The sequence below is a fragment of the Festucalex cinctus genome, chromosome 18, assembly GCF_051991245.1.
Source record: "Festucalex cinctus isolate MCC-2025b chromosome 18, RoL_Fcin_1.0, whole genome shotgun sequence".
Lineage (NCBI taxonomy): Eukaryota > Metazoa > Chordata > Actinopteri > Syngnathiformes > Syngnathidae > Festucalex > Festucalex cinctus.
In genome coordinates, this window is record NC_135428.1 from 14,652,397 (window position 1) to 14,679,853 (window position 27,457).

The 27,457-nt window shown below is 39.3% G+C and overlaps 1 protein-coding gene across 1 annotated transcript; it reads left to right on the top strand.

The window, feature by feature from the left end:
• Positions 1-6,974: 6,974 nt before the first annotated feature.
• Positions 6,975-27,213, top strand: LOC144006496 (rho GTPase-activating protein 7). Its single transcript, XM_077505370.1, has 14 exons — positions 6,975-7,176; positions 14,708-14,779; positions 15,107-15,188; positions 16,194-16,263; positions 16,493-17,049; positions 18,099-18,276; positions 18,474-18,806; positions 18,905-19,266; positions 20,307-20,483; positions 24,164-24,326; positions 24,447-24,645; positions 24,754-24,970; positions 26,290-26,404; positions 26,495-27,213. Exons 1-14 carry the CDS (start codon positions 7,164-7,166, stop codon positions 26,666-26,668), a joined length of 2,712 nt encoding a protein of 903 aa, XP_077361496.1. The 5' UTR covers positions 6,975-7,163; the 3' UTR covers positions 26,669-27,213.
• Positions 27,214-27,457: the final 244 nt, after the last annotated feature.

Sequence of the window (27,457 nt, forward strand, 5' to 3'; positions counted from 1 at the left end):
TCAAAACAAAACATTGAAGGAAGTAAAATTGTAATTGTACCAGTTTCACCAATCAAAACTGGAAGTACAGCATCTATCATAACAGGATGCACGAAAAAGTTTCAAGGACCCCCTTGCACCAAATCGAGACGGATTTCGGCCATTTTAGTTTCAAGCAGCCATTTTCATTTTGAAGTTTTAGTTTGAAGTTTATTTCAAACATATAGTCATTAAAAACAACAAAAAATAAAAATCAATAACATGAACAAGCAAAATCCATAATATTCCAAGTGAAAACATACAAACTTATTAAATCCTACCCCTAACATCACATTACCAATGTAATTAGGTAGTCAAAAATTTGTACCATAATACATAATATATACCAAAACAAACTTAATTATACACCTGAATTATACATACTATATACATTTGCCCAAACAACCCACACCCAAATGTTATTCAGAAAGTACATAAACTAAGCCTCTATCCTCCCTTCCCAGCATATTCCATAAACAACATATTTTTATATCTTCTTTTGCAATTATTGATGTTTGTAGATTGTTTTAATTCCTCACTTATACTGTTCCACAGCTTCACACCACAAATTGACAGGCAGAAACTTCTCCTAGTTGTGTGTATATTTAACACTTTGAAATTGTGTCTAACCCTTAAATCATAATTTCCATTGCTGAAAATTGTGATTTACGGGATGGAAATTATGATTTAAGTGAATTTCAGCACTTGCACTTTGTCGGACTCCTACAAGGGAATATGCCGAAATATGGGGGCTTCAACATGCCCCAAAATTCACCAATTTTAGGAAGTGCATATGTATTTTACAGCTACTGAACACCATGTACTTTTAGAATCATTCAAATGTTTTCTAGTGGCAAATGTAAGTACCCATCCATCCATACAGGTTCACTAATTCACTTTTTTTTTCTTTTCTTTTCTTTTTTTTATGAAGGTCTGATGTGTTTCCGAGCGCATTGATCCGTTTGCAGTTTGTAGGCGTCATTATGGAGTCTGGCCTTAATGCCAGTGTCAGAGGGATTCCGTCTCACCGTTAATGACTCTCTAGTACTTTTTAAAGCAATTTGTCTTCTCGTCAGCCGCATTATGTTGCAGTAATTCAAAGAGGTCGTGGATGCTTTGAAAAGTCATTTAGCAGTACTCAGTGAGTGGGTTCTGCACTCCGAAGTACAGCCAATGTCATGCGAAAACCGCACCGGACTCGCTCTTCCGGGAATAATCAATCAAAAAGTGCCATTTAAAGTCCGAAGAGAGTGACGTAAACATCGATCGGCAGGGAAACGGTAATACCCAGGATGTATCTCCAAGTTTCCTCAAAGTGCTCCGAATCCCCAAAACGTGAAGTCCTGGGCAGACAGCCAACACTGCCATCATCACCCGAGCTCCCCATTAAGTCCCTAAAGCTGCCAAAAGAACACTGCTGGGGATTTAGAGCCAGTACAAAAAGAGTAAATTAAACATTTGCAGATTAAATATGGCTCCCCCCTTAACACAGAAGTGGATTATGAATGGCCAGTAATGACGCAGTCCATTTTTTTTAATTTTTTTTTCTCTTGTTCCCCAGATATCAGTCATTGTTCTCCTCCAAAGATTTACAGGCCTCCGGGGAGGAAAGCGCCACAGTCGTCAAATGCTGCCAGACTAATTGAAGGTCTGGCGTTGAAGTCAACTTTTAAACAACTCTTGCGGTTTGACAATTTGACTTCGTCAAATATAGTGGTACCTCTACTTACGAAATTAATTGGTTCTTGAAGAAAGTTCTTAAGTAGAAAATGTTGTAAGTAGAGACGCATTTTCCATGTAAATGCCCTAATCCGTTCCAAGCCTCCCAAAATTCAGACACAAATGTTTTATAAAGCATAAAAATGCATCAAAACATGTAACAAATACATGTTACAATTAGATTATTGCACAATAAATGAGGTTGTGCATAATGTAAAAAACAAAGAATAGAGTAAAGAATAAAAATGATGGTCATTTACCTTTTTAACTGCTGTCCTCATCGTTTTTGGCCCTCTTTGGTTCATGTTCTCTCTCAGAAGTGTTTTTTTTTTTTTTTTTTTTTGCCTCGTGTTTTGTAAAGTACTGATCCATGGATGTTTGCTTTTTTTTTTTTTTTTTAAACAATCCTTTGGAAATGTCCAATGCAAACATCATCTTAGTGAGCAAACGCCCGACTGGTGAACACTTTTTCTGGGCGATTCTTTTAAACTAATTCTGAAACGTCATGGAAACTTCCGGTATGGCGAGGCATCTTTTTAAAAAAAAGGCCCGTCTCGTCGCAATTAAAAACTTACTGTTCCTTCATCAATCACCAATTGTTTGAATTTTTGCACAAATTCGTTGGCCGTAAGTTCATACATTTACGAAAAACGGAACACCTCATGGGCCGCGGGATGAATGATGAGGACGCTGTATAGACACCGATCTAGTATTTACGCTCATAGCTACCTATGGTAGGAAATCGCCATAGCCGAAAGTATGCTGCGTTCGGTAATGTATTTTTACCTTTCGTATCCACAAATTTCTTTCGTATTTTCCCGTTGAGGCGTTTCGTAACTCGAAAATTTCGTATGAAGAGACGTTCGTAAGTAGAGGTTCCACTGTATCACACGTTATCATCCATTTCGTTTCTATCCCGCTTGTCCTCATCACGAGTCACTGGACCTTATCTCGGCTGAATTTTGGCGAAAGAAGCAGGGTGCATCGTGGAATGGCCGACATTCAATTGCAGAAGATAGTTGACCTTTGGTAAGAAGGGAAAAGTGCACCCAGGACTCGTTACAAGACAATCGCAGGACACATTGCAAAGAAAGAAAACCGTTCATTCACACCATGAGCTGGCGTTTATCCCAGATGACTTAAGCTAAAGAAGCAGGGGACGCCTCGGACTGCTGCCAGTCAATCACGGGTCACAAATGACTTTTCCTGAGAGATGATGAGTACTTCCTGAACTGGCCGTCAGTCAGTTGCAGAGATGCGGTATGCACCCTGGACTGGTCACTAGTCAATCGCACGGCAAAAATAGAGACAGTCAACTATTCACACCAAGAGGCGGAGTCTATCCCAGTCAACTTTTGGAAAGAGAAGCGGGACTCGCCCTAGACTGGACATATGAATTTTGTTGGCATGTATGCGGAAGCTGGAGTACCCAGAGAGTAGAGAGTATTTGAAGCTCTCTGGAGTATGAGGCTGATGCTGCCATCAGGTTCTGTGAATAAGACAGACCGTGTATCCATGATGAATCTGTTCAATAGAAACTTTCTGTTTTATTGTTGATATGCTGATGTCAACCAGCAACGAACAATACCGTTCAGAAGTTTACACGGGATGCCGATAAATCTGACACATTTTTTTATGAGTTCTGTGCTCTGACAGATGAGCAGAAATGACGAGCAGCAACAATCACAGGCGGCCTTCTCAGGAAGGCGGCGATTAATCACTGAGGCATTTCCTGAGCGGGCCCGACAGGACGGTTCCTCCGATGCTTCTATAGAAGTCTGCATTGGTTCTGCGGATCGCTGTGTTCTGGGCAGAGACTTCCTTTTGTTACGCTCGCTTGATGGCGTCGCCGGGGACGCGAAAGAATGCGGGGCAAAGGTTTTTCAACAGGAGTCAGACTGCAGTAAAGACTTTTGATTTTCAAGCAAACGTTCGCCGTTTTCCGTCTTCATATTTTCTTTCTCATCAAAGAAAACAATTATTGACAAAAAAAAAAAAGGCTGTCAACACAAAAGACAAGCGCCTCAGAAGACATTCAATCCGCTGTTGACCTTTAATATAAAGAAGAAAAATGGCATCACTCAATTATTGCAAGGCCAATACTCAGAAGGGATCATTTGACAGCAAATGGCAGGCTCATAATTGGTTGTCCAAATGGATTTTTACTTTTGTCAGGCAGGCCATTGTGTTTGTGTCAAACAACCATCAATGCTTTCTTAATGGGACTTCACACGTCCTTATTTAGTGCTCCCAACGCAAATGTTTGTGTGTCTATATTTAGTCACGTTGGTACCACAGACCCCCGCGTCACACTCCCAACAACCGCTCAAGTGGCTTCAGGTGGGACCTGACCTGACTCACTGGGTTTTTTTTGTTTTTTTTAGGGGTAGGGTAGGGAGGAATTTCCAAACACTAATAGGGCTGAAAGTCCGGTAATAGCATCCTCCTAACGCACTGCCAGGGGCTCGGCGGGCTCCTGGCAGCGTCCCCGGGTTTCCATCAAGCTCCTGAACAAAAACACTTTATTTATAGTGTCGTCAACAAGGACACTTTGTTTTATTATTCTTGGCTCGCGAGTTTGTTTGCTACTGATACTTTGTCATCTTTAATTAAAAAAAAAAGACTTTTTTTTTTTTTTTTTTTTTTTTTACTGAAGGTCTAACACACAATTGAAAACATTTGTTTGGCTGATCAACCGAAAAAAATGCAAAAGTCTCAAGTACCCATGTCTGAAAATTGAACAGGAAGTCTGCCATGTTGATTTGAAGTTGGTGTGCCATCAACTTGTATCTGTGACAAAATTGGCAAAACTCAAGCTAGCTGAATAGATTTTCACTTTGGCCATATCATACTGAGCGCTTTTGTCACTACGCTAATGCTCCGTCGCACGTTCTCGAGCGAGCTGCGAGGGAGAGGCGAAAATTTCAAGCGGGAAGGACGCTTCCTGTTGGACTGAGTCGGAAATACCAAACCCTAAAGCCTCTGAGGCTGCCTTCAGATTAGACTACACGCAAACACACACATGCACATTTTCACCAACAGTAAACTGGGACACACCCCGGAGCACACAAGTAAGCAGCCATGCGAAGTTTGCAGGGGTAAACACATCACGCACGTCCCCTTGTAAGCGTATAGCCGCCTGGCTGGAACACACGCACACAAACTCCCATCCATTGGGAGTATTGTTGGATTCTTCCTCTTCTGACGCCCGCCAGGCTCAGAAAAAGGAAATGCAGTCTTGTGTAACCTTTCCACACAGATACAGAAAGAGTTTTTTTTTTTTTTTTTTTTTTGGCGGATGACAAAGCCTCACGACAAGTTCCGATCAATCCTGGTCGAGACGCGTCTCACCCTGAAGTCTATGGAGGCCAAAGTTGAGGGTTGCGTAGGAAGTCGCCAGTTTCTCCGAAAAGTCTGACTTGTCAGTCTCTGACCTCTGACCGTTTTTGGCGAACAAATTTTTTTTTGCTGTGTGTTAGAGACAGGCAGAATAATCGATTAAAGTTCCGCGGTATACGCCGGAGTTCCGTTCCTGCAACAGTGCCACGTGTCGTCATCAACTGAGTTTGAAAGAAAGTAACAAGCCTATTTGAACAAAATACAGGGATGACGGTACAAATAAAACCGAAACTTTGGAGGCAGCGTTGCCGAAGTGAATCTCCTCTCAACAAACTCTGAAAAAGTTGATTAGATACTCTTTTGTTCTTCCACTCGGAAATTAATGTAGCGATTCACCGAGACCTCGCTTCTCCCTTTTAAGAGTTTATTCACATTTGAAAGCCCCTACGCAAACACCTACGCATTAAGTGGAAGGCCATTAGCGCTTAATGGTATACCTTGGACTGAGTGCTGATGAAACCTTGAAGAAGTACAGAGTGTGTGAGCGCACGGCGAGGACGTTCGCTTTACGTGTTTAGTCATTGGCCCATTTGGAGACCTTCTCATTTTGGCTGAGTGCCGCTTTTTCAGTGGTAATCTCGTTAATGACCTTCCTCGTTCTCTCTGTTTGAGAATCGTGCAATCCAAGACAATAGAATCACGAGCTAATGTGCTAATGGACGTGGCTACGCAATAGTTTTACATTCAACCTTCTGTTTCCCCCAAGAAAGTTCCTTATGGCTCTTTCCAAATCCGACAGCCATTTTCACAGCTCAAATATGTAGTGAGCAACCATTTTCAGGAGTTGTATTTGATTGAAAGTTGAGCGGAATGTGATTTAAATAAATGGACACGCCCAGTCGCCCACTGTACTTAAAAAGGATGTCAACCCCAAAATTTATGTTTGACAATAATGTGTTCTATGCAGCCCCACTAGTCTAAATATGGTACTCTGGTTGATATTGTGTTAGTGGAATATGAGTTCAGCAGCAAAATCCAGCCGTTTTTTATCCATCTCAGGGGGCGGCCATATTGCCACTTGCTGTCGACTGAAGATGACATCACAGTTGCTCAGGAGTCAGGTAACAACCAATCACAGCTCAGTTTCAGAAAAGAGGTGAGCTATGATTGGTCGTTACCTGTGACCTGAGCAACTGTGATGTCATCTTCAGTCGACAGCATGTGGCAAAATGGCTAAGGTGGATAAAAATGGCTTGATTTTGCTTCATAGCTCATGTTGTAAAAATGTAATATTAATTAGAATGTCATGTTTAGACTACAGTGAAGTCACATATAACATATTATTGTCAAGAAATGTTTAAGGTTGACTTCCACTTTAAGAGGGGAGGGAACGGCTTCATGTTTCACAATGTTAATGCCTTCTTTTGTGTATTGTGATTTTTTTTTAATAATTGAAATTCAGACATTTTGAACTTTAAATATTTGCATTTTATGTGTTTTGGGTCACTGTAGTAAAAGTCAACACATATCAGGGTGGAAAAAATGACATTGAAGTGATTTGTATTGCTATCGCAACAGGTGAAATTTGACCTCACCAGTATGCAGGGTTAAACTTCTAAATTAGTTTTTGCTCTGAGCCATATAGGAAATCCATGTGAACCACAACCTTGCTGTATTCAGCTTTTCAAAATGACCCTACTGCCCATTATGTTGTTAAAAAAAAAAAAAAAAAAATCCCAGAAATATTAACTGCGAAATTCCCTGCTGATGGTCACATGTCGGGAGCATTTCCCCGCCGAGGGTTATTTTTAGGACACTGCCCCCCTCCCCTCCTTTCCCCTGGTGTTTAGATGGTCTGGTCCTGACCAGAGGAAGAGGAGTGGCAGAGAGGGGAAATGTTGAACAATGACTTTATTAACATGATGCCCGACACAAGCAACACATCAGGACTTTAAGTGCGTCGCTCCAGCTCAGGATATATTAGACTTTTCACACATTTTGGATTGAATTCTTTTACAACACCTTTTTCTTTTTCACTGTGTGTATTTCGTAGCATCCAAATGGAAGTTTGCTAACAAGCGTCAAGCATGTTAATCCCAAGTGAGTATGTGTTTGACTTATAATAGATGGTTTGCCTGTGATGACAGCTGCTTCTTAATAGACCTCCGCAAAATAAGCGGGCGATTGGTGTTTAATTAGCATCGTGAGCGGTAATTAATTAGAAGCCGTTGCAGCCTTTGCTCCTGGAAATCTGTCTTCTGCAAATGTGTATTTGCTGTTTTTTGTTTTTTGTTTTTGTTTTTGTTTTCATTCACTAGAGCAACAATCACATGTTTAAAAAGGGTGGAAAAAATGATTGTACTCCTGGGGTGTATGGTTTTAAAATAAAATCTAAAAAAATAAAAAATTAAAAAATTAAAAAAAAAAAAGTCATATTTCTGCAAATATATAGATTTTTTTCAGAAAAAGCTAATGAAAATCTACTTTATTAAAAGCAGGTTTTGCTTGTTGTTTTTTTCTTTTTAAATTTGATGTAAATATTTTGTCTTTAAAGGTGATGTAAAAACATTTTCAAATGACGTTAAGAAAAAGTCACTACAGTGGCTAGAAGTCACAAAATATAATAACATATAGTGCAACTTTGTTAAACTGACAAAAAAACAAACAAACAGTGATTAAGACTTTGTATCGTATAGTTAAACACTAAAATGGTCAACCGAATCACATAATTCCAACTAACGACAGTCCTCTGGCTTAATGCTAACATATAATGCGATTGACAGGCTAACGAAGATTAGCATACATACATACAAAGTTTAAAATTGATCTATGTAGTAAAAGTGAAAACACTAACCAAAAACTAAATTATAAACAAACAACCATGGAAATTTTTTAAAAGGAAACAAAAAGATAAAAAAATAAAATAAAATAAAATTGCAGGCACACATCGATTCCCCAATTATAAGCAAGTAACTTCTTCATATGTAATGTGTATTTTAATAACTTTCTGAAAGATGATTTGCTGCTGATGGTATTACCGAAGCTCAGATGGGGACCTTCCCTGCCTCGACTTCTTCTTCCTTAATAACACTGCATTTTCTCCAGCAAGTAAACATCTGTGCTACTAAACTGAAAATGGCTTAAATTAGCCGCGACAGTAAATAACTGTAAATCATTCCCTCTAGTTCCTGTTTTGTGGTTATCATCACATTTTTCTGGCATCTGATGATAATTTTGTCTGTATTTTGACAATGAAATGTGGATTCCCAAAGTGCTGCAGTTCAGCTTCGGCAGTGAACTACAGACGTGTCACCTACTTAGTTCTTTGTTCTTTTTCCGTCAGGTTTATCCGTGTAGACATTTTGACTCTTTGTGCTGTATTGCCGTCAGTTTGAGTCAGGCGCATTCTTGATCACGTATACAGCGAAGCAGCTACGAATGCAAAAGGGAATCAACAACACGCCGCATCGCGATGTGTTTTGTTTGGAGGAAAAAAATGAAAAATCCCCAGCCGTCGCTCCAATTTGCTTCACCCTAACTCGGGAGGGTTTATCCCAACTCATTAAAGCTCGGCGCGGAACTACACACTCTTTTGGGTGGGGGGGGGATTCAGTGAAGCTGTCATTCCGCTGGAGTGTTGTTAGCAACGGATGGCAATGAGAGTGCTGGCATTAGCTCATAATGCAGCTGCAACTACCAGCTGTGTGTCTGTGTCGCCTTACTTGACTCAGCCGGCAATTGTATTCCTCAGTTATGATTTTAATAACCTGCCCTGTTAGTCTTCTTAACCTGGGCACAAGCATACAACAATCAGGCTGAATTGGAACATTTTTGCCCCGTTGATCATGGCCCAATTTCAATTAAGTTCAATTCAATTCATTCCTTAAAAAAGGAGAAATGAAAGGGCACAGAAAGAAGTAAAACTTATGTTATCTGACCTAATCAACAACTGTCATGTCTGGGGTCACGCCAGGGTTAAGTTTGAGTTCATGACCGTGAGGTCAAGTGTCCGTTATGTACTGATGTAACAAGTGTCTGTTTTGAATTGATGTAACAGCATCTAGTTTCAACAGGTTTTAAGTTATGTGACGGCTATGTGATGTCAGGAGCTTTGTGATGTCAATCTTTAATCCTTTACTTAGTCACAACCGATCAGATCGATTCACTGTCTGTAGTAGCAGTCTGAGAAGTGTGTGTGTTTGTCGGATTATTACCACTGTCTCTCTGTGCAACTCTCTTTGTTTCTCATCTAGTCAAGTTTGTTCCACACCTTTCAATGTGAATAAATAGTTAAAATCTTATTTGTGTCTGCACTTTGGGATCCAACCTCAGCACAAGACAACAACAACAACAACAACAACAAAAAGTAATTAACACAAAGTAATCAACAACAACAATTAATCAACACAAAGTAAATGACAGCGAGAGGTCAAAATGTTTTCAATATAACAATACTATGTAATATTAATAATAATAATAATAAAGCAGCATGTCCTTGTGTTATATATATATTTTCCAGAAATTTAGCTTTTTTTTTTTAGGTTTTTGAAGATACAGAGACTTGGACGATTTTGTTTTACAATCCAGATTGTTCCATAAACTGACGCCTTGAGTTGAAATACATCGTTCTTTTTGTTTTGTTCTATATTTTTTTTTAGAGAAAATATCTGTTCCTCTTAATTTATACTCATTTTCTGTTGTTTTTTTTTGGGGGGGGGGCTTTAAACATTATTTATACTAAGTAAATTTTCACATTTTTAGTAGTATCAATAATGGATTAATGTGGTTTCTGTAACCACAGCCGCAAATGACATGAATAGGACGTTTCTGTAAAAGAAAGGTGGAATCGGTGTGGGATTATCTGAAAGGTTATACTGAGGCCTGTTAATTAATATGAAGAACCAAATCTGGCGTATCAAATAAATAAATGTGAGAGCAGAGCGTTTGTATTTATTGATTGATGTTTAATTCTATTTAGATATTTATTTTTGTATTAATTTCCACATTTATTTATTTTATTTTTTGAATCTCGTTTTTTTTTTTTACTTTATTTTTACTTATTTATATTTTTTAATTGTATTTTTTTTTAATATCTGTTTTTTATTCATTTAATTGATGCATTTATTTTTTATTTTAGCAGTTTTGGTCCTCCATATGTTAAGTTATTTTTCTGTGTTGAGTGTGAGCAGAGGCCAAGTTATCTATGATGTGTGTGATAGATACACGTCGATATCAGTACAGTATATTTGCGATGTTGTCTTGTCCATTTCGAGTACACCAGAAAACCAGACCACCAATATTTCCCCAACGTGGACGTGAGGCCTTTCATAACCTTGACCGACTCTGAGGCCTTTATGGATTAAGAAAAACTTTAATTTCCAATTAATATTCAGGGTTTTGAGCCTAATCGCTTGCTGTTAGATGGTAAAAATTACTGTACAATATTACCTGTGAAACTGATTTCATCGCGCCTTCAGCATATGGAATTTAGGAAGACTCTTAAAACAAGATGTCCTTGTAAAAAAAAGAGATATTAAAAAAAAAAGAAAAAAGAAACTGCCTGATTGCTGTTTTGTCTTAAATAAAGTACAGAAGGTTGCAAGGAGTGTAGGAGGTCAGTAAGTGTACACTGTGGTGTAATCGTTAAAAAAAGAGCCAAAAGGTTAATTAAGAGGTTTTTTTAATGAGTTACTTTATACATAACGTGATTACATTGTCTCTCGGGTAATTAGGAAGGGGTGGGAGGGGTGTGCATCTCTCACACTGTAAGCGCACAAGCAGAATACAACAACAAGGCCAAGTCTTGGCTTTGTTTAGTTCACGCAGCTCTTCATAATACTCACTCAGCGGAAAGTTGCAGTTATTTATTTAAAAAAAAGAAAAAAAGAAAAATGTGTTTCTGAAAACAAGAAGAAAAAAAACCTTTGTGGATTATCAGGACTGCGAATCTAAAGATTTTATTTATTTTTTTATCAAGAATGCAGCGATTTTTATTATTGATCTTGTGACCGTATGTTCATAATGATTTGCATAATTGTGCTATTAGGATAATTTATGTGTGTGACTATTTATGCTGTTAAAAAAAAAAAAAAACTAGGGCTCTACAATTAATCGAAATTCAATTGCAATTTCAATTATTACCCTCCACAATTACAAAATCAGCATAATCCTAAAAAAAAGAATTATTTTTATCATTTATAATTTTATTTTATTATTTATTTTAGATTTTTGTTGTTGTTAAATTGTATATATTTTTTCACCTTTTTTAAAATTTTTAAAATAACTAATTTAATATATTTTGTTTCATCCAACTTGCATAAGTTTAGTTTATTTGTCTTAATATTTTTTACGTTTAACCATTTTCTAGCAAAAAATTAATGATCATCCTTATCGTGATTTCAATTACAGTATTACCAAAATATTCATGAATAATATTTTCTTCATAATCGAGCAGCCCAAATGGCGACTGTAAAGTCCTTAATTGCGCCAATGGCCACGCGAGTAGCTTGTAACTCAAATTTGTCTCGCAACACAAAGCAAACATTCAACCAAGCTCGTAACTTCAAAAACATTTTTTTTTTTGCTGGGTTTCCGGGTAAAAGACTTTGAGGCGGCGTCCAATTCCACCTAACTGAGCTCCGGCTGAAGGAATTCAGAGTAACTAGCGAACAAGCGGTAAGCAGATCAAGGTGCGATACTGTCGGAATATGCCGCCAAATCTCATCTGACAGCAAGTTATGTAAGCGAGGAAAGTGGAAACGGACCGAAATAGAAAAGCAAGAGAGCGAGTAGCTTGAAATGACGCTAATTCACTCTTGACCTAATTAGTTTGTGGAAGTTTTAAGCCCGGGCGAGGAAGAAAACACTCCACACCTGTCAGAAACAACAATGAACTGTCAATGGCGTTCAATCGTCCGCCACCCTCGACACCGTGTTTACGTAAGCGATGCTATCTGCCCAGCTTGTCCTATTACCGCGGTAAAGGCCGTTTCCTTTTTTGGAAAATAACTGTGTGTCAAAGGAAGTTGTGGTGTGGCCCCTCTGGACTCTGATAAGAGATTTGGATTTGCGATTAAAGCAGGGCCCCGCCTCGATGGACAACGCCTGGGAAGTTCTCATCATGCATGTGGAATCCACCATTTTGTTTTTGGCCATAGCTTTGACCAGGACCGAAGGAATATCTATGAAAGTGTCACATTTGAGCCAGGATATCCAGCCATCTTTTTTTCTGTAGCGCTCGTCCTCATTTGTTCCGTTTGTAAGGGGACAGCCAAGTGAGTCTTAGCAGTTGTGTCGTTTCCGGTCAAGTTGCTTCATTGTCATCATCAAACGACTCGACTGCATGTTATCGACTATGTGACATCGGACGTCAGCGAGGCACATGGGCAAATCCTTCGGGCGGCCGCGTTCTTTCTCTTGCTTGCATTATTCTGTCTGACATTTGACATGTGAGTGCTGAGTTTCACCTTTTTTACCCCTCAGTGAACTGCTCGCCGGCGTCTGGGCAAGTGCAGTAAGTGCTCTGCTTGAAGGTCGAGTGTCTAAAAGGGACTTTTGAGTTTTCAAATGGGAGAGAGCCACACATGACGAGGGAAAAAATCGAACCACTAAAAACTAAGTCTGGGCGATATGACCAACAATTAAATTTTTTTTTTTTTTTTTTTCAGTCATTCAGGACGATTCTGATTTTAATCAATTTCATTTATTTAAAGGTTTCATTGTTAATTCATAAAGACAAAACTAGGGATGTAACGATATCCAAATGTCACAATATGATATCACGATAGGCTGTGAAGCTCACGATACGATAATTATCACAATATCGTGGGGAGGTTGGCAATATTTAAAGCAGGTCACAATATTGTAAAAGAAAATGAGCTCATACTAAAAAAAAAAAAAAAAAAAGCACAATATTGTGCTTTTGGACATAACATCAATGTTATGTTATTATTATGTTATTATTATATTATTATTATGATTATTATTATGATTATTATTATGATTATTATTATGATTATTATTATTATTATTATTATATTATGTTGTTAATGCACGCACACGTTGAGTTCCGTCACAATGACTTGCTTCACAGGCATATTACGTTCTCTTTTATCTGTGGATTTTAAACATAGAAGGGCCAAAACATCCCTAATGAAAATTAAATTGCACTAAAAAAAAAACTAGCCACCAGAGGGCACTAGAAATGCACAAATGGAAATCAACCTGACTTTTTGAACAGATGTGTGGCACTGAAATATCGTGAACATGACGACAACGATATTGTGGCAGTTTTAATATCCCGATATTACGATATTGCGCTTATCGTGACATCCCCAGCCTTACTAAAAACTGTTGTTTTCATCGGTGACTGACTCGAACCACACAAGGATTTGCCATCATAGGTTTAACATTCACAAATGTCGACCTCGACATTCTGAACAGATTAGGGTGGGACATTCAAGAATTGGGCCATATAAGGAAAGTACTCAAATTAGTGCTGATGATATTATTTATTTTGAAATTTATCATTGTTGTCCGCAACCATTTTTGGTGTAGATTGGAGAAGAAAAATCACTTAACACCACATTACAGATTTCTTACTCAGGATGATCTTTGAGAGATATCTGATATTTATATTTATATGTATTTACATATATTTTTCCCTGCTAGTTTTGAGTGAAAAATGCTTAAATACTGTACGTGCCCCTCAAAGTTGTTACCCGTTTCTCTGTGGTACTGGTGGTTTAGTGGGGAAACAAGAAAGTGGCTTGTTAAAACCTGGGCTCTAACATCCACATATCCACATATCCCTCGGATTTCCGTCAACATCTGCGACCTGCTCGGCGAGCACGCTTGATCCCGTTTCAATCTCAAATGTCACATCTCCATCGTAAGGCCCCCAAAATAGGCTCACTTGTTCAGCCAAGGGGCTTGTTGGACTGCTCAGGATGAATATACACGAGGTGATATAATGCCATTTTTCTTCTTTACAGAGGTTGCTAACGTTTTGTTTTTTTTCACTCAAAGTGCAAAGAATACCACGGGTCGATTAAGGTTAAGGCCCTGCTATATTTAGCCCTTTTCACACTGCATTCCGAGTAAATTGGCGTAAGATTAGAAGCTGGGATTTAGTCACCAGAATATTCACAGATTGAGTTCAAGCCCGCATCAGTGCCTTACCCACAGGACAGCCAGCTGGAAAAAGCCGTGAAAATGTTGTTCAAGAGAAATCGAAAAGCAAGCTGGGATAGGCTCGAGTTCTCAGCCGATCCTATTGAGAACAAACTCAGAAATGAATGGATACTTCAAACTTCTTTCACTTGATGATATTTATAATTCTTTTTGTCTCATTTTGCCACAGATGTATCTGGGCTATAATCGCATGTATTTTCAATTCTGACTTTTGGAGTTCAAGTGGAGCGAGTTGCCTGCCCGCTCCCCACCAGTCCGCGGTAATTAAAATTGTCACCGATAATGAATTGCCAGTATATACCCCCAGGTCGTTTCCAACGCAAATGGAATCAAAGCTCATAAAGAGTCGGCTGATTAAGTGCAAATATTTGTACTCTTCAAGCCATCGGAGCATGAAGTGATTGCCATTGACTCAAGAGTTGTTTTTATTTCTTTGCAGAGATCGAAGCCAAGGAGGCCTCCGATTGGCTACGAGCAGCCGGCTTCCCTCAGTACGCACAGTTGTTCAAAGGTAAATTACCAGCTTTTTAGGTAGGATCATTAAGGCAAGTCCTAATTTTTAATGTTGAATCAAAAGCAAAATAATCCACAATCAGATTTTTAAGTGCCCCATAATGGGTTCGGGTTAAGTCAGAGGCTTACTAGAAGTTCGTGAACGGGACAGGACCTAGTATTGAACCTTGTGGAACTCTTGGTTAATGGAAGGAAAATAAATTGGGAGTTATGAAGAGTCTCGCATTGCTGTCGCTGGAATAGAACATTTTGAAACCAGTTAGAATTCAAAACCGTCTATCGGTGTGAGGAAAAATAATCCAAGCTTGATATGTTTGCGTATCAGACTGCAGGTTTCCCATTGACGTGGAACTCGCCAAGAGGGATCACCACTTCCTGGATAAAGACGCTCTGGATTCCCTCTGCAGGTAGCACGCTCATGATGATGACATGGGGGAATTTTTCTTTCGTTTGTCTGTTGAGACACCAAGTCCTGGCTGCAGTTGATAATTACACATCACGAAGAAGGCATCGAATGCCACTTTGGGAGTCCTTGAGCCACTTTGCAAGTCGCCGGCGCTTTCCCCGCTCAGCTTTTTAATGAGATTTGGACGGCAGCTCACATTTGTGCTCTCTCCCGGCTGCAGAATTGTCTTTTTGGCGGGATGTCACAGTAGAGTAAAAGTGCTCGAAAAGTCACGATACGCTGCCTGCCGGGAACGAAACAAGCGGCTAACGACAGGAGCTAATAGAAGAGAAACCTACAGATAGAAAGCAGATTTCATATAGAAATGATTATGAACCTGTACTTGACAATATTGTTTTCATAAACCCTAATCCATCTAAACATTGAAAATGATGTAGCAATAAGCCTCACTATGCATAAATATTGTCATTAGATCTATCCATCCATCAGTTTTCTTAAAATTGGCATTTCTTTGCTAGCTGAGAAATAAACGGCTACCTTATTTTGCTAACTAAGCTAACATTCTTATCCTATATGTTTCAGCAGCTATTTTGAACTAACAGACTTATAGCGTACATAGAAATGTGTCATTGTTAGCCATTTCATATTTACAGAGAGGCATTTTGTGTTTGTTATAAGGAAAACATTTGAAGCTTTCAGAGCGATCTGCTTTTACTAGCATGAGGCTAGCTGCTAAGTGCCTTGGTGCTAGTTTGGTGCTAGTTTGGCTAATGATGCTGTTGTTGTTGCACTAGTTTGTTTTATCCGCCTTAATGTTGACAATTGTGGAGCTCTAAGCTGACCTTTTAAGAAATGTTAATTTGTTTGACACATTGGAATCAAAACAGTCATTATTTGCTTGCTAGCTAGCTAGCTAGCTATTAAGCCAAAGTAGCACTTCAGTCATTTCCTAGGTAAACTGAATCTCCAATTTTTTTTTTTTTAACTAATGCATCTTCCTCTGCAGGCGTCTGATCACGTTAAACAAATGTGCGGAGATGAGGTTGGACCTGCCGAAAACGAAACATCGTGAACAAGTGAGTTGTTGAGAGGATGACGAATGGAGAAATTCAAACGTTAACAAGGTGCTCGTATCAGTGGTGTGTAACAGCATCGCGCTGTGAAATTTACTTGTTCGGCATCATTGAGTTCAGACGGATGATTCAGCCCGTTCTGTTTCGAGGGAGAAGGTTGAAAGGAAAACAGGTTCATTACTGGTTATGATCCTCTGTGTGATTCTTGTGCAATTATGGTGTCCTCTTTCAGAGTGATGAAGACTTGATCGAGGACGATTTCTGCGCCATCAGCCCCAGGTGGACCTACAACAACCGGACGCGACAATGGTGGCGCCTGGACTCCTCGACGGAATTTCTCCATTTATCTGACACCTCAAGCTCCCGTCCGGACGGGTCTTCGTGTGACCGCCACGACGTCTGCTCCATTCACAGTTCCAGCAGCACCGAGAGCGAAGGTCAAAACCGGAAGAGCCCGAGAGACGGTGCCGACCCAAACAGAAGCGCCACGGACGACCAGGCAACCAGCCGGAGCTCCTCGCGTTGCTCCTCCTCCAACAAGACCCCGTCCATGGATATCTCATTCAGCGGACCTCCGTCACCTGGAGGCGGAAGCGGCGGAGGATCATCCGTCATGAGTCTGGAAGCCTGCGTCGTGGATAAACCGCCTCGCAAAAAGGGGACCAGCCTTCTGAGGAAGATGGAAAAACTGAGGTTGAGAGGTACAACTGGCCTCCTCTCTGCACCGAGGAACCATGCAAATATGGCCGGGATACTCCGAGGGTCTGCAGGAGGAAGGGACCCCTCCAGGTGAGGATTGTCGAATCGATTATCTGGCTTTACGCTTCAAGACAAGGCAGGGGTCTGCAACCTGTGGCTCCGGAGCCACATTTGGCTCTTTTGTCCCTCTTCTCTAGCTCCCTATCTAAAAAAAAAAATCTAAAAGAAATAGTAGAAATTAATATTTTGTACGTATTTTTTTAGATAAAATACTGTATTCTTTAAATGAATTAATGATTAAATTAAATAAAAGAATTAAATGTCAGTCCAAATTTTTAAGTTGTCAGAAAAAGAGAGGCAATAGGTAGATGAAAAAAAAGTTTAAAAGAAAAACTTCAAAATGTCCAAAAAGTGACCATAAAACCATAAAATGTCCAAAAAGGAAGAGGAAAGCTGAAAATATGCATTAAATGCTCATAAAATTGCCAAAAATGTTAGGGAATTACACGAAAAAAGGCAGAAAAGAAAACTTTCAACTAACCATAAAGTCCTAAAACAAAAGAAGAAATCCTGAAAATAACAATAAAATGTCCACAAAATGCCATCAAATTGATAGCAAAAAAAGACAAAAAAATCAATAAATGTCCAAAAAAGGAGCGAGAGAGAAGTAGAAAATTACCGCAATATGTCCATAATATTGCCAAACGTGTCCAAAATTTGACAGAAAAACAGAAAAGCGTAAATATGTATGAAAAATAAATCCAAAAACAAAGACGTACGGTTAAAGAAAATGAATCTCAAAGTATTGTATGCTGCATATTCTTCTGTTCTGGAGCAGCTCTAATTAGCTCTTGACCCCTCAGTGGACAAACACTTAACGCACTGTTTCGTGCATCACAATGTTCAAATGTTTTGCGGCCTCAGACAGATTTTTGGTTATTTATTTGGTCTAAAATGGCTCTTTTCGACAGTCAAGGTTGCAGACCCTTGGACAAGGTGGTGTGGTGTTCCCCAGGGCTCCTTTCTAAATCCACTTTTTTACCCCTTTTTTTTCCTTATATCTTTACGAAACCACAAGTATTGTTTTTAAATTCTCATTAATTGAAAGCTAACTTTTCTTTTCTCACATTTATTCCTAGCTGTGCATCTTCTTCGCCCTCGTCCCCGCACGCCATGAGCAGCAGCAGCAGTAACAGCCACTCGGAGAGCAGCAGCGCAGTCAGCACGCCGAGCCCGGTCACGCGTGTCCGGAGTAACTGCAAACGCACAGAAATGGACGAGGGCATGACACGCAACAACAACCACACAGGCACTACGGTCAGTACAAAAGGGATGCCTGGAAATATATGAAAATAATCACATATGGTGTCCCACAAGGATCAATTCTCAGTCACCTGGCATTTTACATCTGTCTTAATATGTTAAAGGAGAAATATGGCCTTTTTTTTTCCATTTTAACTATTTGAATGCAAATATATCTGTATGGTTGACCAACCCTTCATTTTCTCTCTCAGGACGACAAAGACCAGATCAACAACAACAACAACATCAGCCACGACAACCTGCTCTTCCACATCCCCCACGGCCACAAGCCGGGCACCTTTCCAACCTCCCTCGCCCACAGACACGCCCTCCTGTCCCCCATCATGGATCAGTGGTCCGTCAACTGGAGGACGGGCAGCTTCCACGGTTACCAGCAACGACGCGGTTGCCACCGCGGCGCCTCGTCGAGCCCGCCGGACCACCGACTGAGCGTCTACGACAACGTGCCGGACGACCAGCAGCTTTCTGAAAGCGAAGGCGGCAGCGGGGGGAGTGTTAGCGATGCTGAGAGGCTGGGGGACGAGGTGGGTACGCCCCCCACTATGCTGCCATTCATCGTTCGCGCGATTGTTCGTTACGGTTTTTCACAGTATGGGTGTTTCCATTTTTTGGCTCTCGTCAGGTCTCTCGACTGTTGGGAGGCGAGGACGTTTTCTCGGCTCTGGACACGGTTTTGGAAAGGATCAACGACCTGCAGCAACTGGTCTCCACCTGGACCGAGAGTCTATCCGAAGATGACTGTCAGCGAGATTCCTCCTCCGCCTCCTCTTCCTCGACTTCCTCCTGCTCCCACGACTCACCTGCCAACGGCTCCTCTGCTGCCTCCCCTCACCCTTCCTCCCCGACTCACATCCACCTGGAGGCGCAGCACTCAGAGGAGGATGAGGAGGAGGAGGAGGAGGATGAGGAGGAGGAGGAGAGCTGCGAGAAGTCATCGGTGAGCGAGGACGAGTCCAAGACCAGATCGCCGCAGGACAAGAGCAGGTCAGGAACTGGAAATGTTGTTGTAATCCATTCATTTTGTGATCGATCAACCCAAAACTATTTTTTTTGACAATAATATGTTCTATGCGGCCCCACTAGTATAAATATAGTATTCTGGTTGACATTGTGTTTGTGGAATATGAGTTAAGCAGCAAAATCCAGCCGTTTTTATCCATTTTAGGGGGCGGCCATTTTGCCACTTGATGTTGGTAACAACCAATCACAGCTCAGCTTCAGAAAACAGGTGAGCTCTGATTGGTTGTTGCCTGAGCCCTGAACAACCTTGATGTTATCTTCAGTCGACAGCAAGTGACAAAATGGCCGTCCCCTGAGATGGATAAAAATGGCTGAATTTTGCTGCTTAACTCATATCCCAAAAATGTAATATTAACCAGACTAGTGATGTCACATGTAACATATTATTGTCAAGTTTAAGCTTGACTTCCACTTAAAAGGACACTTTAAATTGACATGTTTTGTACATCTCTGTGATTGGCTGGCAACCAGTTCAGGGTGTAGCCCACCTGCTGCCCATAGTCAGCTCAGATAGGCTCCAGCACCCCCCCTGCAACCCTTGTAAGGAACAAGCGGTTCAGAAAATGGATGGATAAATATTGTATGTCTTCATCTATTCAAACTTCTCATGCACTTACTGCAATACTGTTATGATGCCACAAGATGGCAGCATAGTCCTGAAAGTTGTAATTGATGTAGACATATGAAACATAGATGAAGAGCGTTGTATTTTGGGAGGAGTTAAATTTGCTACATGCTGTTATTTTATTGCTTTCTTCAAGATGTTCTTTTGTCACTCCCAGTTGACGATTAACTGTAAAACCGACACATAAAACAAAAGAGAATTAAACTGTGTATTTTAAACGCATAAATGTTCAAAAAGCCATATAATAATGGAAGCCAGGCAACTAAATGCTAACTCACTGATGACAAGACGGGCTAACGGAAATTAGCATCGACAGCATACGGTAACTATTATTCTTTAAAAAATGGTGTTTCTGGCATATTCTTTTTCCTATTTCCAGCCGAGTGAGCCAGCAGCTGCACTGGTCCAGTGAGCAGAGCCTTCCCTCCCTGCCAGCCAGTCCGGGCATGGAAAACCTGTCGCTCTCCCAGTTGGCTCTCCTCCAGAAGCTGGCCCTGCTCAAACTCACCGCCCTGATGGACAAACACTCGCCATCCAGCAAGCAAGGCTGGAGCTGGTAAGGAACACGTTTGATGATGAACAAAAAAACATCATTGTGTTGCTTACGGTATTTGCTGAAGCGTGGGCAAAAAAAAGGTAAATATTTCAGGCAGCCTATTTTGAAAAAGTCATCTATTATTCATGGCTCAGGTGCAGATTGGCTCCCCGGCAGTGAAATTACTGTAAGTAGCAACACATTTTTTCCAGGAGAGAAACTTTTGAAAAATTGCACTCTGGAGATAACATACAGTAACAAGGTTGAATCATTTAGAGCTGTGTTGTTGTTTTTTTGTTTTTTGTCTCTCTCATGCCCTTAAGTAATATTTGCATATGAGGAAGTGATCTTTGTATTTTATGAATAATTGACTAGCAATATCCTATCTCCCAATGTAAATGTGTTTTTTTAAATTAATCTTCCGCTTAGTTGTTAAGTGCCAGACATTTCAAGTTGTCCTGGTAGCAAATTGTGAGTTAATCCCTCATTTGGATGAGCTATTATTTTTAATCCAGTTCTGATTAAAGCGTGGTGCGCACATACTAATGTTTAAATCTGCAAGACCCCTTAAGGAAAAAATAAAAAAATTCATGTGTTTTTACTGCAGTGATGCGGTATCTCAAAAACGTGAGTATACACCTCACATATTTTTTGGGTTTTTTTTGTAAATATGGCATTTTATGTCTCTGGAATAGGATTTCATTGGAAATAATGGTGGTCACACAAAATTTTCACACTGAGTGCAATTTGGACATTTCACTGAGAAGTCAACTCACTTTTGTTGCCAGCAGTTTAGACATTAATTAACTCATTTACTCTCAAAAACATAAAAATATGTTCTATTTTAAATGTTTTAGGTGTCCCAAAGACGTAGTTATACTTTCTTTTTGTTTGTTTTTTTTATGCTAGATCATACAGGAGGCTTTAATGCAGCCTCTCAACTGCAAAGAACGGTTAAAAAAAATGGTAGTTATTACACAAACGGCCAGCAAGTGGCAGCAGAGTATAAGAGATCAACCATGGCCATGTAGAAAAAAAAAGCTCAATTACTCACAATTCTAATTAGATTTGTGAATAATGTTGAATCTTAGCTATATTCTAATGCTAATTGCTGCAAACCGGAAACAGATAAAAAAAAATACTTTTTTTTTTTGCTGATGAAAGAAGAGACTTTAATCTTTCTTTTGGTTGGTTCCATGTTTTTATAGCAATAGAACACAATATTCTGTTATCCTTGCAAAATCAGTCCAAATCCAGTAAAACAGCCGGGAGTGAAGAGGATTGCTTCTGTGAAAATGGTAGCTGGGCGTGAATGAGTTAATGTTTGTGTGTTGGTTTGACGCGACAAAACAAATTTACAGTAAATTTACTCTGTTATGCAAGTTTTAGTGTAGCATAAAATTTTGAATGTACATTCTGTTAAAATGTCACGAGGGTATCCCATGGTCTAAAACCTCCATCAGGGCAAGGAAAAACTTCAACAAAACGCATTTAGGAAGAAAGAAAACATTTTAATGAGGCTGCATTGGATGCCGAGTGGGCAAGATTAATCACGCGATATGATGCTTTACAACATTAGATTTATTCAGTCTGCAAGCAGGAGAGGGAGGGAAGAGAGAACGGAAGTGGGAGTAAAACAGGCCATAATAATTTACAATTGTTGACTCCAGCTTGTCTGAGTAAGTCAGGCATGGAAAAAAATGGCTCTTAACAGGATAACCTGGATTATCTTTGAGACACATCTGACAATTGGGCCTTTGGCCGAATTCACTCTCGGATTCACAGGAAATGATGGTGGCTGTGTAAAAAAAAAATAAAAATAAACAAATAATAATAATAATAAAAAGGAGCTTGAAGGCTCTCATAACGCCGCTATGAAACAGGATGACGAGCCGAGCAAGAGATTCATTAGCGATTACTTAAAAAAAAAAAAAAATGTCCTGAAATGTCCCAGTCTTTGATCCTGTTCCATGATTTCCTGAGGCTGCATGTTTTTTGTTTTGTTTTTTTCATGGCTGCACATATTCAACCATCAGGGACACACACACACACACACACACACACAAAAAAAAAAAAAAAAAAAAACCTGTTCATTTGGCTCTTCCTTCAAAGGAAGCACATTGGGCCATAGTGAGGATTTAGACAGTTTCCTGTGCGACCGTCCAAGCTGTTTGATAGCCTAAAATAAATAAATAAATAAATAAATAAATAAAAATAATCAGATCGACAGCGGATCTGCGGATCATCTGTGTGGCCTGGTAGGAGCGTTTCGAAAACCGTTACCGAGGCCACACAGGCCAATGCAACTGTCATATGCTGTCATAATAAGTCAGAATTTCATATGAGGAAAAAAAAAAAGTTTGTCATTTTTATGAGAATAATGTCCTGTACTATCAAGAAAAAAAATCCACAAAAAAAGTGAAGTTTACATGAATAAAAAAAGATTTTTTTTTTTTTATGAAAATAAATCTAATCTATTATTCCGTAGTTGTATGATTTTTTTAAGTCAGTAGTTATATTTATTTGAGAAATATAGTACACAAAATAATATCAGAACAAATCAAAACTTTATGTGAATATTGCCATAATTTCATATGTAAACATTCAAAATATAAGGACCAACTAATTTGTAGTTTTTACAAGAATAAGAATTTGACTGCAGTAAAGTAAAAAGTAATTTTATGAAAATAAAATTGGAATATTTTAAGAACATTTTGATTTCATTGTCACAAATCTCACTACCAAAGGTTGGAATATGATGAGAATTTTTTTTTTTACATTTATTATGAATAATTCTTCAGAATTTTATGAGGAAAAAAGAATGAAATTGCAAGAAAGTTAAAAATCATACTATTATGAGAAAAATAATGGTAACTACACTAATAATTGGTTCTTCTTGTGAGAATTAAGTCTTTCCAAGAAAAAAAAGTGTTATAGACAGAGAAAGATTTTAAACAGTCTATGTCATACTACTGTGTGCGAAAGAGTCACAATTTTACGCAAATGTCGTGTTTTTCTGAGTAAAAACTCTGAATAAAAGGAGAAACTAAGTTGTAACTTTTACAAGAATTACATGTACTAAGAAAAGTTTACATGAAAAACAACTTTACATCCTAATTCAAGAAAGTCAGAATTTTATGTGGAAAAAAAAAAGTCAAAATATGACAACGGTAAGAGTTTACGACACCAAAAAAAAATCAAATATTCTTTTTGTCAAAACAAATTTTTAAAAAAAGTCATTTTTACAGAGCAAGTTTTTTTATTTTTTTTATTTTAAGGATCATTGTGCAGTTGTGTCACTTTTTTACTCACAACTGCCACCTCTGGCCCAAAGTGCAACTGCAGCATCTGTGTCAGGCTCGTTCATTGTGCGTGCGAGTACGTGTACGATCTTAAAGTGACAGTCACAGTTGACAAACAAGACATGACTTCAAATGAGGTAAGAAAAACTCCGCCCCTCCCCTCACCAAAAAAAAACTTTGGAGTGTTCAGGGGTCCGCATGCTTTACTATAAAGGGGAGATGAAAGCAGTCAGAGTAAAAGAGTCAGGACACTTTGTACTCATGTGGGCATTGGTGATGATGTACAAAAAGCTTTAACATTACCTTTTTAAACGGCACGATGCACCTTTAAAGGACAAAACATTTTTCGAGAATGAAGTCCTAATTTGAGAGCATGACGAACATGCGTGTCGCCCACAGGAGCGTTCCCAAGCCGATGGTGAGGAAGGGCAAGGCGTCGCCGTCCAAGGCCAGGCGGGTTTTCGGCGTCCCTCTGCTCGCCAACGTGCGGCAGACGGGAGAGCCTCTCCCGCCCGCCATCCTCCAGGCGCTCGTTTACCTCAGGACGCAATGTTTGGACCAGGTGACGACTCGCCTCCTGCCTCAGAAATCGGCGGGCGCTGCTCGGCAACCCGTCAGGCTCCCGTTCCAGGCCGTCTGTCTTTTGTCAAGAAATTGAAGCTGATGTGTGATTTGATTTCAGGTGGGTCTTTTTCGCAAGTCGGGCTCGAAGTCTCGGATCCAGTACCTGCGCGAGATGCTGGAGTCGGACCCCGACGGCGTCTGCTACGACGGTCAGTCGGCTTTCGACGTGGCCGACCTGGTGAAGCAGTACTTCCGCGACCTGCCCGAGCCCGTCTTGACCTTCAGGCTGTGCGAGTCCTTCCTGCACATTTACCAATGTGAGCATCATGATTTGGAACTTTAATGAATAGAAATGTACGTTAAATCTTTAAAGCACCAGAAGAAGAATAAAAATGGATTTTCAAACGTGGTGTTTTGTTTGTCAGATTTCCCCAAGGATCAACAGTTGCTGGCGGCCCAGGCGGCCATTTTGCTGCTCCCGCGCGAGAACCGCGAGGCGCTGCGGACGCTGCTGTTCTTCCTCCACGACGTGGTGGCGTGCGTGGATGAGAACCACATGACGCCCACCAACGTCGCCGTGTGCCTCGCGCCCTCGCTTTTCCACCTCAACGCCCTCAAGAGGGACGCCGCCGGCGCCAACAGGTCATCTCGCAGACTATTTTTGTGTCGCTGTCCAATGGAAACAGTTTCTTTTGTGATGATGACAATACAAACATTTATTTGTTAAAGTTCAATGTGAGTACAGGGAGTAGTGATGTAGTGTTACACAAGAAAATTAATTTTGAAAAAGTCGTAATTTCAAAAACTTTTAGGGAAAAAATGGGTACTTTTTGGGGAAAAAGTCATTTTACTTTTAACAAGTTTGAAGTTGGAAATTTACAAATAAAACCCTTATATTAAGAGAAAAATATTTTAATACAAATTATTTCAATATTTATGACAAAAAGTCATCCAATTATAAGAGAAGTGTTAAAATTTCATAAGAAAATGTGATTTTAATTTTACATTATAAAATGATGTATGATGTAAAGAAGTTGGAATTTTACATAAGTTCTAATTTGGAGATTACATTTTATTTTTAAAATTGTTAAATATTTTACGTAAATTAATGAAAAAAAATATTATCCTAATATCAGAAAAATATAGGTTCATAAATAACATCACAAATTTATGAGGAAAAAAGTCATGATTTTACTTACAAAAATCCCAATATTAATATTAATGTTGGACTTTTATAAGCAAATGTTCTAATTTTACATGAGTAAAGTTTCTAGATTTTTATTTATTATTCTCAGGAAAAATACATTTTTTTAAATGGAAAAAAAAAATATCTAAATTTAACATAAATTGTAATTTTATGAGAAAAAAAAACTATTAATATTAATGTTGGAATTTTATGAGCAAACGTCCTGATTTTATATGAGTAAAGTTTCTAGATTTAGATGTATAAAAAGTCCTATTATTAAAACTAAAAAAGTTGTCATTGTAATACAAATAATTTCATAATTTTATTATTCTGAGGAAAAAAATGTAATTTTTTCAAAGGAAAAAAAAATCTAAATTTAACATAAGTTTTGTAATTTTATGTGGAAGAAAAAAATTACATAGTAAGGTAGTAATTTTATGAGCAAAATAAGTTTGAGATAAAAGTCCCGTTAAAATGGAAAAGTTGCGATTTTGATGTAAAGTTGTCATTTTATGAGAAAATAAATCATTTTGCATGAAGAAAATCAGAATTTTATGAGAAATGAAACTTAATTGTAGGTAATGTTACAAGGAAAAATGTTGAGAAACTTTCCCAAATGTTTCAGCGACAATAACCGCAAATTCGAGACAGCATCTTCAAAATTGAAAAGTCACATTTTAGTTGAGAGAAAAAAGATCTGGCCCCTTCTCTTATTTCTCTTTCATACTCGAGCATTCGAAACGTGCTTGACGGACCTTTTTTCTCTCTCCGACAGATCGAGTCACAGGAAGTACAGCCTGGGCCTCCCGGACCAGCGCGACCTCAGCGAGAACTTGGCCGCCACGCAGGGCCTGGCCAACATGATCACCCAAGCGCCGAGACTTTTCCAGGTAGCCGCCGACATCCTTGACGCAAGAAACCACATCATCAGGCTGTCTGGGAAACATTCCTTCTGAATTTCACATTTCCGTCCCACGTAGATTCCCGAGTTCTGGCCGTCCCTGAGCCTGAGCGCCGCAGGTCCGACTGACGAGGAAGATCTGGAGGAGAAGACGAGGAAGCTCCTCTTCAAGGAAGCCGGGGACAAGAGTCGAGGGTGGGAGAGTCGTCCCGCTCCTGAAAACGTGTCGCTGGCTGTCAAGGAGGACGATTAGACCGATAGCTAGCTAGCTAGATAGCCAGCTAGCATCTTCAATGTACGCTTAGCTAGCACGTTTATATACAGTTAGTGAGTTTGAGATACTTTTATAACAAAAATAAAACTCTGTTACTTAATTTATATTATAGGTTGACTTTAAACTGCATGTATATACAGTTAGCAAGTTATTTTGTTTAAGCTACGTGCATTTCTATACACAATTAGTTAGCTAGTTTAAACAAAGGTGTAGCTTGCCATCAGGCAAGGCAGGGACTTGATTGGGGCCACTCAGCCTGTAGGGGCCCCCCAGAGAGCCAACAGATTTGACACAAACCATATAGCAGTGCAGGAATGACAAATGACGATCAAATGCCCCGAGACAGGTGTTTTTTTTTTTTTTAACAACCAACCATGTATACTAAGGCATTTTTTTTAAATGACAATGTATAGTAACACTGCGATTGGCTAGCAACCAGTCTAGGGTGTACCCCGCCTACTGCCCAGAGCATGCTAAGATAGGCTCCAGCACCACCCGCGACCCCTGTGAGGAATAAGCGGTCAAGGAAAATTGATGGATGGATGTATAGTAACATGTTTAAAAACAAACAAAAAAATAAATACATCTATGGAAAAAAAAGAATAGCTCTTTTTTTTTTTTATAAATGTTTTTGATATTTCAAACAAATACCAAAAAACATGGAAGGCTTTTTTTTTTTTTTTTTTTTTTTAAAAAGACCACGTATAGTAAGGTGTTAAAAAAAAAAACATGTATAGCAATGTGTTTTTTTTTTTTATGACCACGTAT

Coding starts and splice junctions, on each gene's coding strand:
- LOC144006496 (XM_077505370.1), top strand. Junction 24,971..26,289: donor GACGCCGCCGGCGCCAACAG/GTCATCTCGCAG, acceptor TCTCTCCGACAG/ATCGAGTCACAGGAAGTACA. Junction 26,405..26,494: donor AAGCGCCGAGACTTTTCCAG/GTAGCCGCCGAC, acceptor CGTCCCACGTAG/ATTCCCGAGTTCTGGCCGTC.